Source organism: Microtus pennsylvanicus, chromosome 19 (genome assembly GCF_037038515.1).
Source record: "Microtus pennsylvanicus isolate mMicPen1 chromosome 19, mMicPen1.hap1, whole genome shotgun sequence".
NCBI lineage: Eukaryota > Metazoa > Chordata > Mammalia > Rodentia > Cricetidae > Microtus > Microtus pennsylvanicus.
Genome location: NC_134597.1, coordinates 13,030,911 through 13,047,938, shown reverse-complemented (window position 1 = coordinate 13,047,938; position 17,028 = coordinate 13,030,911). Strand labels below are relative to the sequence as shown.

At 46.1% G+C, this 17,028-nt stretch overlaps 1 protein-coding gene across 4 annotated transcripts in view; it reads right to left on the bottom strand.

Moving 5' to 3' along the window:
- Positions 1-233: 233 nt before the first annotated feature.
- The window catches only part of St7 (suppression of tumorigenicity 7), a 234,468-nt gene continuing 217,673 nt past the window's right edge, over positions 234-17,028 (bottom strand). For 3 of the 4 annotated variants that reach the window (XM_075953409.1, XM_075953411.1, XM_075953412.1), the window contains 3 exons: positions 10,395-10,487; positions 7,624-7,763; positions 234-582 (listed from right to left, as the gene is read on the bottom strand). In XM_075953409.1, coding sequence (XP_075809524.1) covers positions 487-582; positions 7,624-7,763; positions 10,395-10,487 — 329 coding nt within the window. In that variant the 3' untranslated portion in view covers positions 234-486. The remainder of the gene's footprint in view (positions 583-7,623; positions 7,764-10,394; positions 10,488-17,028) is intronic. The other variant, XM_075953410.1, reaches the window with a different exon arrangement.

Sequence of the window (17,028 nt, the reverse complement as noted above, 5' to 3'; positions counted from 1 at the left end):
AGGGCCCTATGCAAGGCAAGTGCTCTACCACATCCTCAGCCCCGAGATTCCATTTTCCAAGCCACCAACTCATGGGTTCTGAGCTCTGCAGAGACTAGTTCTGTCAGCAAAGAAAATCACAGTATGAATTTAGCAGACCCCACAGCTTCATAGAACAGCACAAATCCACCAGTTTCTTGGGAATACTGGCAAGTCGAGGGTTGGAAGGAAGATATAAGAAGACATACAGGCTGTTGCAATACACAAAAGTTTATTATTATTTTTTTTACTTTTTCTTCAGTTTTAGAGGCAAAATAAAATAGAACTGAACATCAATAAATTTTGTACAACAAAAGGAGCCTTTAATAGGGAACTGATAGTCCATGAACAGTTTCAGATCTCAGAGTGGCTTCCCTTTTTCAGAGACATGCTTTCCTGCAGTCCATGAGAAGTTGGCACAAAGATCCGGCGGATGGCGAGGAGAGTGGAGGGAGGCTGGAGGCGCCCTCAGATCCGAGTCAGCTGATGCCACAAACTGGAGGGGAGGATGCTTTCCACTTTCTCCATCACAAAGTTCAAGGGGGCAAACAAAGTGCTGAGGAACTGGAGGGAAAGCAGAGAGACAACCGTCAGGAGGGGCCCTGTCAGGACTAAGATCAACGCCTTCAGCACACGCCAGCCTCTGACCAGAGTTCATTCTGAAAGCCTCCCAAGGCTACAGCCCTGCCCTCTTCATGTTTACAGGAAGTGTTGGGAGAAAGTGGAAGATACATTCCAGCCCCACCCCCAGCGTGACAGATAAGAAGGAAGTGTCTGCGGACAGCCTCCCTCAACCTCTGACAGCTGCCACAATTCCTAGGAAACCAGCAGTCTTCAGCGTTTACCCCAGCTATGAAGATGAGCATCATCCGAGAGGATGATGGGTGGGCAGACAGTGGGTACAGGAGCTAGACAATGGTGATAACTTGGGCCACTTGACTGTCTAACTGGCTGGACAGCTTACTTTAAGTGGGACAGGCAATATAAAGAGTCAAGTTTACAATGTCAGTTTGCTTTGGTTTCCTGATGTCTCCCAATATGTGCACAGCCTGGACTCCTTTCTAAACAGCTTGCTTTGTGTCACGTAGCAGGGAGCTGGGGGTAGATAGAAGGCTGCTACACTGGGAAGCCCTGTCCTCCAGGAAAAGCTGTTGGATGGACTTTCTTACTCGGTTACTAAATACTTCTCTGCTTTTCACACAGAGAACAATAAAAATGTGTCTGTTAAGAAATACAATTTGCTTTATCAGATACCAATCAATTTCCGATCTACTCTGATGACGTTCTTGTGAACACCTGATTTCAACTCACAAGCTCGTATTGTGGTAGAAGCTGGCAGAAGAGACGTCTATCCAGGGAGGAGACTGGTATTGAAAAGGACTCTTTGCCTTTTGCCTCCTGAGAACCAAGGTCTTGTCTTGCTAAGGTTCAATACCTGGTTCTTTATTGCAGAGTCTTTTGCAATAATCCCTATCCATGGCACAGAACTGACAGTACTAACAGGAATTTTGCATTTAAGCTTAATTTGGGGAGTGAATATAAACATGGAGTGGGAATATGGCTCTGGGCAAACGAATTTAGTAGACAGTTTAGACAGTAAACTTAAAAAGTATTATCCTTACTGGTCAGATGTTCTACGAATTGTGAATCTTCAAAGTAAGAGGAACTGAAGGCAAGTGTCCCAAATTCAAGGACCTCAGAATGGAATGTGTGTGTGTGTGTGTGTTTGTATGTATGCGTGTGGTGTGCACATGTGTACGTGTGTGTGCATGTGTTCATGTGTCTGTGTGTTTAATGAGTATGGCGCATACTGAGGAGGCCAGTAACACTTGTAATTGCATTATCAAAAAGAACTGGGAAAATTTCTCTATTCTGCTTGTTAAATCAATCAATACATTTGATTGGCAAGGCAGTTAAGTGCTACAGGAGAAAAGGAGACCCTAGGATAAAACTTCCCCTCTCCTGAAGGCTCAAATTTGAGGTGGAGAGGGAGCAAGGGCATTAGGATGTGGACAGAGCAAAGTAATACATATAGGCCATGCTAGCAATCAGGTCAGACACCCAGGGGTGTTGAAAGGAAGAGAAGTCAGGCTAGAGTAGAGGGGGAAGTGTGGAAAGAACAAGAAAAGCTCTATAAAGTGAGGCAATTTAAATAGACTCCAATAGACAGAAGGAATATCAAAGGTGTGCTCCTAACACTAAGGATGGAGATAGGAGCAAAGTGCGCTGTCTAGAGCCAAGAGTCAGAATCTGAACAGGAAACCGTCAGATGGCAACTGGAGCCCAGGCAGAGCTCAGACTGGCTGGCAGCCTTGAGTGCCAGGACGGATATGCAGCTGAGACACAGACAGCAACAGGTGTGGTGATTCCCTGCGCAGCGGGTGTTAGAGTCTCAGTCGTTTCTGATGACCTGAAAGCACCCTTTCGTGAGTATGCCAAAACACTCGGGAGAGAGAGATACCCTGCAGGATGGATTACCCATCCTTCCCAGGTTAGAAATGGACTATGTGCCATCATGTCTGAGGCTAGAGGGCATGCGGAAATACTGGGCCCAGGAATGGGGAAGCTCTGAATGGCTTTCCCCAAATCCTGGTTCCCCAAATCCTGGTTATAAAAGGACAATATAGACAAATACACTGATAGCACTAACACCATAAAATTGCATTTACAAAATTATATAAGTACACGTGTATGCAGCATGCACACTGAGGTGTGCCATGCACAATGACAGATGGCGGGGGCCGCAAAGGGGACAACATTTGCCTACAGTATCAAGTCCATAAAGAGGTCCCAAGTGAGAAAACTATGGACAAATCAGAGATTCCAACAGGGACTGGAAGGGCAGCTCAGCAAGCAAGGTGGTATCACTGGTGGCCGTCACCGGGCAGCTTTCGGAAGACTGGAGTTGGAAAGGCATAGGGGAGAAACTGCTCAGCTCCCTCCGAGCCAGAGAGAGGAAAGGCATTCTCACTGTCTGTCCCCAGGACAATTCCACACCCTAAACTGCGCATCGGGGTGTCCACCAGAGCGCACCCTGAAGGGAGACAGGCTGCCACAAAGTAGCTCAACAACAGAGAGCGGTTGTGCTTGTTTGCGTCTTTGTGTCTGGGGAGAATTGACCTGACTGAGAGAAAAGGCTTTTAGGTCTATCACTGCCTCCTTTCCCCACACCGCATGCCAAAATGCAATGCCTTCCTTGCTATATTTTATCTGCATGGAACTCCTCACCGAGGTTCTATGAGGAAATGACACTCCAGTCCTCCCATGTTTGTAATACATACATACATACTCTCTCTCCTTCACATCCTGAATGGGTGACTGAGAAAGGCCTCTTTCGAGCACTTCCCGGTAATCTCACCTATTTACCTAAAGAACCCCAGCTGAGGTGAACCCCTCTCATACCCACACCATCTTCCTTCTTAGCACCCCCCTCCCACCCGCTGCACACACCCATAAAGAAGCTATGTAGACAAGGCCTCTGGAATGACTTAAGCCCTTCCACTTACTAACAGACCAAAGTCAGCGGCTTCCATCGGGAGTTAGAAAGAGGCTGAAGGCACATGCCTCGATCCTCCTGATGCCTCGGGCACTGAGCTCTTCCTTTAGATGTGTGGAAAACAATCAATACCTTTGACCAGAAACCCAACTAATTCCTGACAAGAAGCAGCAGTTTCATTTCTAGACTAAAGGGGAAATTTATTGCCTGAGAAGTTAAATCTGAATGAGCAAAACCAGGCAACTTGGATCAACCCATCTATCTCAGTGTCCCAAACTTCTGTCCAGAGGGCAGAGAGACACGGTCAAATTTCTAACACAAATGCCCCATAACTCAATTAGTGTCCGCTGCTGAGAAAAAGCAACCAGGCCAATAAAAAGGAGAGAGGGGCACTTCAATGGCTTGGTCTTCCTTTCTTCAAGACACTGTTACTTAGAGGAAGGTCACAGCTTGCAGCCAGCTGGGTTCCCAGTGGAAACCTCTTGCTTATCTGAATAGGTTCCAGTTGCCCTGTCGCAAGCAGACAATTGACATCCCACTGTAATCAATATCAGACTTCAAAGAGCCCAGGCCTATAAGTAAAGACGAGGCACAAGTCAAGGGGTGCAGTCTCAGGGAAGGGGGGAGCGCAGAGGAGGAAAGACAGGCCCTGAAGAGCAGAAGGTCAGAGTGCTGACCTTCCCACGTTCTGTGCAGAGCCGGGACTGCAGTGATAGCTGACTTATATGAGCAGCCTTATCTTAAGAAGCAAACATTCTCGGAAGAGCTAGTCCTAAGTCATCGAGGTAGATTAGATTGCAGGCAACTAGTCGAAGCCTCTCTACTCACGCCTCCCCAGTGACTCACTGTCTGAGTGTTGGGACTGGCTGTGTTAGTGAACAGACATGTCAGAGTTCCCACGCTGTGGAGCCTGTGGGGTGGCCTTTGCAATCTCTATGCATCTACTAAAAGTCCTCACACTCGGTATTATCTCGGGCCAGGACTGAAAAGGATCACTTTCTCAAGCTGCAAATGGCTGTAGACAGCCTCCAGGACAGCTGCGATAACCCCTGGGGTTTGCCCGAGGCTTTGTGAGAGGCCTGGAGGAGAGAGGAGGTGCGGATGAAAGATGCTGAGGACTCGCTGGCTGGCCTTGCCTTCTTCCTGCCACCCACCTTCCTTTCTTCCTAAACCTCCTCAGACCCGGGAAAGGCTAGCACTCCACAAAGGGCACGACACTCTGGGCAGAGGTTTGAAAGCACACTTGTTAAACCGGAAGGAGTTGTCCAAAGAACCACACCTTGGTAGAGAGTAGGACCACTCTGAAGCCAAATCTACTTCATTCAATCGTGTGGTTCTAGGTGTAAAATGAGGAGAATAGAGTGTTGATTCCCCACGCCCGACTGGCTGAGGAGTTCGCGGCTGTTGTCTGACCTTTCTAGAGAATCTATTTGCTATCTACTCTCCTGATCTTTTTACCAAAATGCTCTCAGGCAGTCCGTTTTCATTCCATTCAGTACTGTGGTTCTCCACCTTGACTGCACACCTGAATCCCCAGGGAGCATCTGAAGATTCAAATGCACATGAGTCATGGGGTCAAGTAGTCAAGAGGCCCTAGGAAAGGTAGCTATCAGCAATCTTTAAGCTTCCTTGGTTGTTCCAAGGTCCAGGCATAATTTCAGAATTAGTGAAAACACTAATTCTGGATAGCTGTCACCTGAAAAGCTATGACAGGGTGATTTCTCAAATGAGCTCAGACTCCTTAGAAGGCGATATAATCTCCAACTCCCACCCTCAAAGGCTGGTGGGGTTAGGGTTATTGCTAAAAATCCAGACTCCTGGTTTGTGAGCATCAAGATTCTGAACTTTGGTGGTTTGGCCAGGAGCATTATTGGCACGCTAGTGGCTAAAATTCCCTGAGATCCCAACCCTCCCGCCGCCCAGTGTCCTCTATTAGCGTGATAGTGAGCACTGGAACAATGAGGTGCTTTTGCACACATTCTAAAAATGCTTAAAAGGGAAACAGAAAAGCGGGAACAGTACTTATCCAGTTCCAGAACTACATCGCCACTACACGCCGTAACTAAATTATGCTCTAATCTGAAACTTTGGCAGTGACTTTTCCTCAGAGGCTGGTGATGGAGAAGGGAACAGTGAACAGCACAGGGCCTGGGCCCAAGGGCGTCCAGGGCAGCAACGTGGGTAATGCTGACTTTGGAAAATATGTAAGAGACGTAAGAAAACTGAATTTCCCTGAGGAAAGGAGAAGGGAGTTCGAACTTCCAATGGGCCTGGAGTAGAGAAGACCTCCGGAGAACTTGCAAGGGAAAGTGATTTCTTGGGTGCGCTCCCAGAGTGGGAAGCCGCCATAAACACAAGCGCAGGAAAGTGGCACAGGAGGCACAGGAGGGAGCTCGGAATGGCTGGGTGAACTGGGCATGACGGTGGACAGGGAAGCCCTCGCACAGCAGCAATCACGATTCACCTAGAAACCCTCCTGTCCCAGCAACGGGTAGGCACTGGGAGGACCCTTCCAACTGTAGGGACGCAGGTTTGGAGACAAGGGAAGGAAAGCCCTGATATAAACATGTGTACGCACCACTGCCCATTCACTTAACAGGCCATATAGAACCTACGATGTGGAGCTTTGGAGACGCAGATGGGAGAAAGGCACTTGCCTTCAAAGACTGCACAGTCTAAAGGGCACAGACAATTCCTTACCAATCATATAGAATAATATGTGATAACACAGGCATTCATGGAAGTCTGTGGGATCGTGGAGACATCCTGTCAAGTCAGGAGAAATGAGTACAGTATTAAGTAAAGGAGAGGTCTTTAGGAGACAAGTGGAGCGGGAAGGCCCTACGAGGCATCCCTTGAGTAACAAGCAGGACATGGAAAGTCACTGAGATACGCAGGCCTGGTCCATCTGAGCATTGTGAGCACTTCACTGTGGCTGGAAAGTGGGTCTGTGTAAGAACTGTGAGGAAGGATAACAAGGCAAGCAAGGGCCTCTCGAAGACAAAAGGCTCTTGTAGTCAAGCAAAAGAAATGAGATTTATAGCTGGAAATAACAGGGAACCAACCAGTAGGTAAAAGCTGGGAAGTGGTGTGCTTATTGGAAATTTAGAAAACTCTTTCCTGCGTTAGTGTAAGCAACAGAGTGACGAGCAGAAGCAAGGAGACCAGCTGAGACAATTTACGCAGCTCAGGCAAGAACAGCAAGACCATAAGCCAGGGGGAGGCTGTGAAGAGAGAAAGGAGCACAGGACAGGGAAGGGAGGTTTACAATGTGGGCACCGAGGGGGTGGGGCAGCATTTGGAAGTTGATCCAGACAGGGTCCAAGGCAGGAGGGGCCTGAGAGAACAAAGAGTTTGTGGCCTGAGCAGCTGACTCCAGACCTGGCAGGGCCACTGTGGAGACAAGAAGTACAGACAAAGATCATCCCCATCTGAACTCAGACGGCAGGGAGATGACGGATGTTTTCCTCTCTAGTCCTTCTACTTGATACCCAGCTGTGGCAAAATCAGGACACTCCCCTTCATGATCCTGCAGAAATCAGCACTCTCTCCAGGGAAAGAGGTTCTTAGCAAGCAGGGCAGATGGCTTCCTACAGGGCTCCTTCTACTACCCTCTCACAAGGTTCTTGGTCGATTTTCCTATTTCTGAATGTCACGTTGGTACACTTCCATTCCAAGCTTTCACACTTTCTCATAGTTCATTGTCCAAACAAACCAAGGGTTTGTATCCATTTAAATTATCACAAAAAAAAAAAGCATAAATCTCATCCTTCATGAGTGAAAGACACAAGATCCAAAGATTAGAAGGTGCCGTTCATCCCTCCCATTTCTCAGTGGTAAGGAGTCTCTAAATTATTTCATCCTCTGGGACTTGATGCATTTTCTGGAAGGTGCTAGGATTTCTCTGGGAAAGGAGGTGAGGCTTGCACTAACACCCTGTGCTCTCACTTGATCCTTCAGCCGTGGACTGCTCTAGTGATAGTGAAAACTAAATGAGTCCTCAGGGTTTCCACCATGTCTGTACAGCAGCCCGTTCCCCTCAGGCCCTTCCCTGGGCTCTCCGGGTCCACCTGTCCATTGCCCAAGGCCCCCTCCCAGGAAACACTCACAGCTTTTGCGAAGACGCCCATGAGTTCCGGGAACTGGTGTGTCAGGAGGGCCAACATGGCTGTGAAGGAGCACAGTCCCGCCGTGAAGAGGATGAAGAAGGGGAGCTCCTTCTTGGGGTAAACTGAGACTTCATGGAAAGCTGGGGAGACCAAAGGGGAGCCATTAGGACAGAACTGGGAGCATTTTAGGGACGCTGATGCCCCTTGGCTGCAGCATGTTGGAAATGAAACGGGCGCAACCCTGAATGTTCCCCGGCTCCCATCTGCCCCTGCTGCCCTTGAGGCCTAGCTGCTCCTCCCAAGCCCAAGTTCCACCTGCAGCACGTTAGTGAGAGACACAGCAGGGTTAGCTTGTGGGTGTCATGAGCAACATCTATGTTTAATAATACAGTGTTCCTATCCCCAAAGCAAAAACAGAAGAGCAAAACCCTGTCCAAATTACAAAATATACTTCCCCAGAAAATTCCCAAATCAAGTGTGTGTGTGCACGTCCAGGTCTATCCGTCCCGGTTTTATTTTACTGTATTTTAAATCATTATCATAAACAACATTAGTTTATCTTATATTTTCTCCTGACGGTCTGAGGATGTAGACGGAGAATGCTGCCCAATAGACATTCAGTGAGGACCTCGCGTGTAGCCCTACGACCTTCAGGAGCAAGGGTCAAATTGCTAGGTTATCCTATACAGCTGTAGGACACCCCTGATGATAAGTGTACTCAAAACAATCATGCGGACAGAAGGCTTTGGGAGCATCTTTCATAGTGTTCAAACAGTAAACACTGGGTTTGGGTAAAACCAAAAGACCTATGGTATCAAAACATAAAATACGTAATGAACTAGTCTAACCCAATTTATCACAGGCCTGCTTGTGACTATGTGGTTGGTAGAGATGCTGGCCAGGGGAACGGGGCTGTGTGCCCAGAAGAGGGAAACCAGCTGTGTGAGACCTGGCAGAAGGGACTGTGAAAGTGTGGGGTCACAGCACTGCTACCGGAAACAACAGGATCCCAGTGACCCATTCCCCCATCAAAACACAAACTACAGATCCTTCACTGCCCATGAAGGTTATTACTCAGAGCCCTAATCAGCAGGGCTGAAAACAAAGAGCAGACACTATCTATCAGGAGACATGGAGCACGTGAAAGCAAGCCTCCCTGCATACCCAGGAAGTCAGGCCCTGAAGGGACGAACCTGGGGCAGAGTGCATTCAGGGCCTACTATGCAAGCAACCATACTCTTAACTCTCAGAGAATGAGTAGTGTCTACAACAACTAAACCTCCTTCCATCTCACTCTCGGAATCCAACCCTCTAAGAGGTTCTGGAGCGATAGATGCTACACCTGAGCATGGTACCCTTTTCAATGCATCTGAGCCACACTTTTCTTTTTTGTAATGGTGCTTTGTAAGAATGTGGTGTTAGTAGCTAATCTATAGCCATGAAAACTGAATTGTTTTCAACTAAAACATTTTTAAAACACCATGCTTTTCAGAAGACTGCCTTCCTCCCAGAATACTGAAACTTCAATAAAGATCTCCCTGAAGGGGGCGTCAAAAGGTGAATTATGGCCCCACGTGGGGATTTCTGAAATCAAATTTAGTGTCAGGTGATGCACCAGATGCCTTTGAAATGAAGCTCTTGACCACAGAGCTCTCCCAGCTCTCTGAGCATGAAGCACAGGCTGGGGCCATTAGCAAGGAAACAGGTGATGCACTCCCAGAGCGCCGGGTCTCCTGGCAGCAGGCACTTTTGTATCCGGTTGCTACCTCTCACCACTGCCTTAGTAAGGCTGGTACCTGCGATTTTACTACGTGTCAGCTCTCCAAAGCCATTCCAGAAAAGTATTTATATATTCTATAGCTATTAGATATTGATGTAACCAGTGCTAGTAAAAAGAAAAAAAGATTGAAAAAGGAGGTGTGGGGGGAGAGAGAGAGAAGCCAAGAGGGAGGAAAGTATTTCCCAAGTCAGGACCACATGAAGAGCCTGGACATGATCCTTGCACTCGGTCTGATTGGATAATAGCTATTTAGCCTGGATTGTCAAAACAATGTTGTATTACAGTAAACCAAAATAATACTTTCCACATGTGGTGTGGCCCTTAGGCTGTGAGCTCCTCGGGCACTCGAGGGCAGGGTGTGCATCCTGCCCTCCAGGACACAGGCTCAGCTCGCACGTGTGCTCTGCACATGTCAGCCGGCTCACTCTGCAGCCCATGAGATGCTCACGGAACTGTCTGGCCAGGAGCATTGCATCACCATGGACAGCACACCACCCTTCTCCACTCCGGACTCTGCCTCTGGCAGCTCCGCCGGTGACCTGGCCCTGCCTTCCCACCCGTGACTCAACTGTAGCTCCCTCTGACATCAGCCATCAGCTCTTCATCTTCAAACCCAGCTTGTACAGACCACCTGGGACCTGCAGGAGAGCCCAAGCCGAAGTTTCCGTAACAAACCAGCCTGCGGAGAGGCCGCTCTCCTTCAGTGCTCTGCGTGTTGATATCAATCTCTGCTAGACTCGCGATAGCTCATCTCTGCTAAACTTCAAGCCTTGGCATCTTTCCCTCTGATGGATCTGGAAAGAGCTGGAGAAGCAGGGAGGCCAACCCATTCCCATCATTCATTTCCTCACATATGCTATCAAATAAGGCCAGGGGTTGGGAGAAACTTCATAAGGACACCCTCAACACTAATCATTACCACCTCTTTGCATCCCATCCTTTGTAATGTCCCCCAACTGGATGAAAGGAAGGCTGCAGAGGGGGTACTCACAGGGAAGCAGCTCCCGGTCTGCTGTTTCTGTGCAGATTGGGTATGGATAAAAGAGGTGTCCCTTCTCCAAGGGGTACGGGATCATCCGGAAAGCTACAAAGGAAAGACAGCACAGTAAAGGCTTGTATTGATCTCCTAGCTTCCCAACCTCAGATCAGAACTTCTGAGCGTTTTCCTTCCTATGAGACAGGCACGTGCCAGATGAAACACCCACGGAGCCCTGCAAAGCGTTGCTCTCATATCCGTCTCAAACTACATATTCTGGACAAAACTCACAGAGCTGGGTGCAGACAGAGTGCAGAAGGGCAGGGGAACCATCAGTATCAGTACCTAGGGTTTCATCATGCATAAAATATTATAAAAATGCTTTAAGCACTAACTCAATAGAGCCCAGCCAACGGCAATGCACACCTGGGTTGAAGTGCTTTTCTCAGAAGTGAATACAGATTGACTTGTTGGAGCTTGCTGCAGATTGTACAAAGATAAAGGGCATTCTGCTGCATCTGGTTTAAAACTATGCCTAAGTGGATTACAACTCCAACCAGGATGAGGAATACAAAAACTTAAGGACACATGATTTGAGAAGCATTTCTAAACTTTATGAAACTTTTAAATCTTTCAATATTATGCAGGGGAAAATGGTTCGGAAAGATTGATTGTCTATGTTTTGATGATGTCAGGCCACCTAAATTCTGTGTCTGTGGCGTCGGGTGACAGGAGGCTTTCCACTGAATTATGGCTTTCCAATCAATCCATCCATCCCCATTATCGAGTGTGTTATTCTCCCTGTTGCAATGTCACCAGCATGTTAGTCTCACTGTTCCTATGAGCAGCGCTCACGGAGTTCATTTTTCTTCAGCAGATGTCCTTTAACGGCTGCATGCTGTAGATACGGAATGGAAAAGCCATCCACTACCCTGAGAACACCAGTTAGCAGTCCTAGCCTGGACACGTGTCCACGAGGGATGGCGGCAACGAGCAACAATATTTATGGTTGTAAATGCTACATTTCAAGGAATCGTGCTACATCCTTAGCCCTATTATTACCAAAGTCTTCACAGAATGCTGTCAATGTACGTATTTGTCTTCTGCATACTTCCTTCAAATAAGAATCAGAAACAAAGCCTGTTCTTCCTCACAAGAAATGACAAGGTCCTATTGTAACCAGCCTCGGTGCACATATGGTATTTATTCTGGTGTCTGAACAGTATTTAAAAGTAAAAACAGTATGTATGTGATTCCAGCATTGGAATGTGGTCAATCTACACCACAGTGGTATCTCTGGGAGGTTATAGCACATCGCCACGGAGAATATAAATCACGATAAATGTGGGCTTAGAGCAGAGCCAGTTTGCTGGCAGTTTGCTGAGGTAAAAATGTTATCAATTTTCTTCTTGTAACAGAAACCTCTTAAACAGATTAAAACATTAAAAAAAAACACCCTAGACTTTAGCTCTTTTTATAATGGAAGACTCACCCTATTCAATCAGACCCTTTCACACAAACAAAGATGACTTTGCCAGTCAGCACAAGTGACAGAAGAGTCGTGTCATGGGTTGTTAAATCATGAAAATGCTGAGGGTGACGCCAACATCTCTCCCACTAGAACTAAGCTTGCGAAAGAATGAAAACAAACAATATAACAGACAAAAAAAAAAAAAACCCTTGCAGTAATTGTATAGCATCCACTCACTAAAACCTCTTCTGGGGAGCACGTATTTTAACATGTAAGCCGCAATATGGCAGGATTTCAATACATCTTTTCATACATGACAGTTTCTCTGAAAGCGTCCCCGTGCCCATTCTGTGGGTCTGTCTCACAGTCTTCACAAGTGCCCAGGCTACTGTTTTAAATGTATTCAAGTTCATATGATACAAGAAGAAAAAACGTTTCCATAAGGGCGATTAATTGTGAAAAGTTACTTTATTCAAAATTGAAGTTGGTTTGCACTTCAGGCAATCATTTTTAAAGGAGAAATTAGGAGTACAAGCTTTTGACAGCGCTTGACAATAGAAACCTGATGGCGGACTGGCATCTTCGGATGAGAATCCTTCCTCCCATACTTGGCAAGCACAGAGAACTTTATGCATCAATTTAGTTTTTTTTAAAAAAAAAATTTAAAAATCAGCTCTCATCTCTTTCAGAAAGGGTGGAGATTTTGCTAATACACAATTTCTGGAAGTATATAATAAATGTTTCTTGCATGTTTATGGTACCCTTAAGATCGCTTTTTCTCATGTCAGATATCATTTACATTAAGTTCATAAACTAATATTAAGTTTTGGCTTCACTAAACAAAAGCAAATACAATTTCTGCTTGCAACTCTATCCTCCCTCCACCCTACTGCACAGGGTCTAATAAGACTGAGATAAGAACGGGAGTGTGCAGGGTGGGAAGAGGCGTGGCACACATCGCCCGCTTCCCCTCCTACCCCTTTCACGGAGGCAGGCACCGGCTCTACGAGCCTTGAAGCCGGCACCGAATGTCCAGAGATTTGGTTAGCATAAGGCCTAAGAACACACTTCTTTAGTGGCTTAAATGAGGATAGAGATAGACCATTTGGAGATGACAATTTTACAAATGACTATGAGCTTCCTAAAGGTCTTTGAGGAACATAGCTTGGATAAATTAAAATTGTACACATATTTGACTCCAAACTAAGCAAGAAACCTAAGGTACCAGCAGTTGAAACACAGTATATAAATGACATTCCCACTTCCTGTGCACCCTCCCATCTTGAGGGTGCTGATGCCTTTGTTCAGAGTGTAGCTGGAGCCCCGAGTCACTTAGGGGCACAGGGAAACATCCCACACAGTTGACTCCGACTCATGTACCTGGCTCCTTCCCTCTCTAGAGGATCACTTCCGGGACTCCAAGCTGCTCAGTGCTGTGCAGGTCAGGGGAGCTTGGGTATCAACAGAACCACAGATGACAGAAGGGGGGAACTTGAGAAAATAATGAATTGTCACCCTACCCATTATACAGATAGATAGAAGATACCTTTTCATATTTATCTGACATGTGTTTAATATTTTTCCTTTCAGACAGAACATTATTATTTATAATACAGAGAATTGGGAGTGGATCCCAGCTCTCCCTGTTATCATTAGTTCCCCGTCAAAAAGTGTGTGCTTTTAAACAGTTGTACTAGGTAAGCTAGGTAAGCTAAGAACTTCCTGTCCCCACGCTGGTAGAGGCTGCCCTGTGCAGGCCAGGACGCTCCTCCCCCTGCTCCACTGAGCCTAAAGGCTTGGCCTTCTCCATCAGGGAGCACGAAGAGCGAAGGGTTGCCCTGCGCTAACAGATAGACCTGCAGATGCTGCAACAGAAAGTCATCATCAAAATGCAAGTCTCATGCCCCACGTCTGAGTGCAGGCAAGTAAGAGCCGGGGGCCACCTGTCTTTCATTAGTCATTTCAATGCAGACTTAAGGAAAAGACGGAGATCAAAGCTTGGCTTTTGATCCATATTCTTTCAACTGCAAGAGTGAAGTAAACTGACCTTGAAAAACTCATTTTTCCTTGGTTGGATTTAAGCATGGTTTGTCCTAATTTTGAAGAGGGAATTCTAGGGTTTTACAGTGAACTTCCTAACTTACTAGTGCCTCTCAGCACTTTAATCGTCTGCTCCTAGAGCCATGACAGCCTGCGTGCTCTCGCCACCTATATACACACATACATGTGTAGTTGCTTCTGAACATGTACGCATAAAACATGTATGTGGAAAATGTGTGTAACACACACAAATGCTCCTTAGAAAACATTTTCACCTGGGTATCAGCCTGCTACAAAGGAAGAATTCAATAATTGTTTGCTCAAGGCACTCAGGAAAATCCAGAATTTCTCTACTAGAGAAAACTGAGCCAGACTACAGGAGACTGCCTGCCACACTCTTCCAGAGACAGAAGCAGGATGATCAAGGTCGCTCTCGAGTCTGGGTGGCCTTGGAAACACAGGATGAGCCTGAGTCTTAAACAAAGCTTTAGGCTATCCATGTCATGATTTGTTACTCCAAGTTATGGTTTGTCACCAAAACGAGCAAACTCAGAATCAGGCTGGCTCTCCATCACACCATATCTGGAGGCCGTCCGTCAGTGCACCAGTTATGGCTACTGTTGATCTGATCACCACTTTCTCACAAATCACAAACTGTATCCTCAGATCTGTTAGGGGTGGGGGTAAGGATCGGGGAGAAGTCCAAAAGGTACTAGCCTTGTGAAGCAAAGGTATGGCTAGAGGAAATGCCCTGAGAACCACATCTTAGAGTGAAGGGCATTTGCCATTAGGTTCAAAGAGAATAAATTAGAATCATAATCTCATCCTATGCTTCAACAATGGGCCATTTTCTCCTCTCAAAGGAAACACTCTGCTTAGTCTCCCTCAAAAACACCACCTCCAAATCTTATACATTATTTAGTGGATTCTTGTGGGAGGGGCTCCCAAAAGAAAATAAAGAGTTCTATTTGGTTAGGTAGAAAAATATAGACACAAAGAAAAGCCAAGTGATTTACCATGGCATAGTCACCTTCTGATGTATGGAACAAGAAAATTAAAGTTCCCAGCTGTGGTCAACACACAACCATGCTTTCTAAAGTACATCCTATCAAAGGAGAGCCTGGGGAAGATGGGTGGGAGAGAGCTGTGGATGCACCAGGACTGGATACAGGGGAAACAGATCTGCCATTTGAAACAGACGCCATGAACGGCCTGACCGGGGCAGACTCGGCTGAAAGGAGACCGTCCTTTCGTCCACACGCCATCTCTACATTCAGCTCATATTTGCACGTGTGTGAGCACAGCCAGAGCAGCAGAGCAGAAACAAACATCACTGTGATAAGACGGCAGCTGTGCAATAATCCAGGAAACAAAATCTAAAAAGTCGAAACTCTTCCCCTTTCTCAATTTTCTTGACTGAGGGCATATTGTATCATTTCAGGGCCTGGGACAGTGATGAATCAAACATTTTGGAAACCTTTGAAATGCTGATGTATCGTGGCTGAGGATTCAAGGGTGCTTTCCCCCTTTAACTACCATATGCTTCAAACACAATCTCTGTTATATATCAGACGTGGAGTTCACAAAAAGGAGGGGGGCGTCAATTTAATTGATGCGAAACCCACTGAATTCTCAAGAATAACTATTTCTCTAGCATGATAAATTCACTGAAAGGAGAAAACCATCCTTTTATTTCTAGCTCCGAATGAACATTTCAGACACAGCCAAGGTTGTTTTGTTTTTAAAGATTTCGAGAACACAACTTGGGTAACAATCATTTTTAACATGGAACCAGATTCTGTTATCTTCTCTCCTGCGTGCTTTCTAATAACATCGATAAATTGGGAGGACCTGGGGAATGGCCTTACATTTCAGAATAAATAGAAAATGACTCAGAGAAGGAAACCTGAACTCTAGGGCTGGAGATGTCAAAAGGCGCCACCAAGTGGCACGCTGTGGAACTGCAGGCTCTTCTGTTGAGGCTGCTGGGAGGGGTGGTGATCTGCCGTCATCTTAGAGGAGATGCAGCAGGTTTGGAGGTCACCAACAGGGGACATTCAGGGTATGACATTCTACTTCATATGGCCTTACAGTTCCCAAAGTGAGGAAAGTAGACAATACTATCAGCAAGCGAGCCAAGATTCTGATCCAGGTCTTCTGATTTAAAACACTATGGGGCTGGAAACTCCTTGGTTTTGAGGACAAACTGCTCTTCAAGAGGACCCGAGTCAGTTCTCAGCACCCACATCAGGCACCCTGTCGGCTCAGAACCCCCTATAACTCCAGATTTGGGGGATTCAACACACACGTGCACGCACACACACACACATACAACTTAAAAATAATAAAACTAAGTCTTTAAAACACAGAGATGTTAACCTCTGAAGCTGGAGCAGTAATTCTTTCTTGTAAATTGTATGAGAGACCTGTATCTTCGAAATAAATAAATAAATAAGAATGGCTGAAAAAACTCACTGTGAAATATTTTTCCCGAAATATGTATATATATGCATAAGTATATACATAAAAATACATATACATCTTTTGCTTATTGAAAACACGTATGTGAGGTGCACAAAATTTGAAGAGCACCAATATCAAGAACAAAATGAAAGCGCACTCACAACTCAGCAGGAGTAACTAAAGTCAGGTAAATTTACTTCCGTTTCTTTCCTTTGTGTGTGTGTGTGTGTGTGTGTGTGTGTGTGTGTGTGGTATTTATTATCTTATTCCTATTGAAATTTTTAAACCAATATTAAATAGATAGCAAAATGTAATTTTATCCAGGATGGATAACTTTCTAAACTAGAAAAGAATCGACTATGAGGTTTATATGTCACGATGTAATCTATATTGTAACATTCAAGCAAATGCTTCATAGATAACTAGTCTTGCATTTGTGGCCTGGCTGTCTGAACGGTGCCTACGAAGTGACCGGCCACTCTCCTCACTGTCTCTCCTCCTGGAGAACGGATGTGACCATCTCTGCTCTTCCTCAGCTAGAACACCATTAGGTCAGCAAGTGAAAAGATGCAAATGCAAGACAACTGAACAGCATCCGGGTCTGACGACACTCCTCAAGGTTCCTGTGTGGTCGGTGCACAGCGAGCACACGCACGGAGCGTGTTCTCGCGCTCA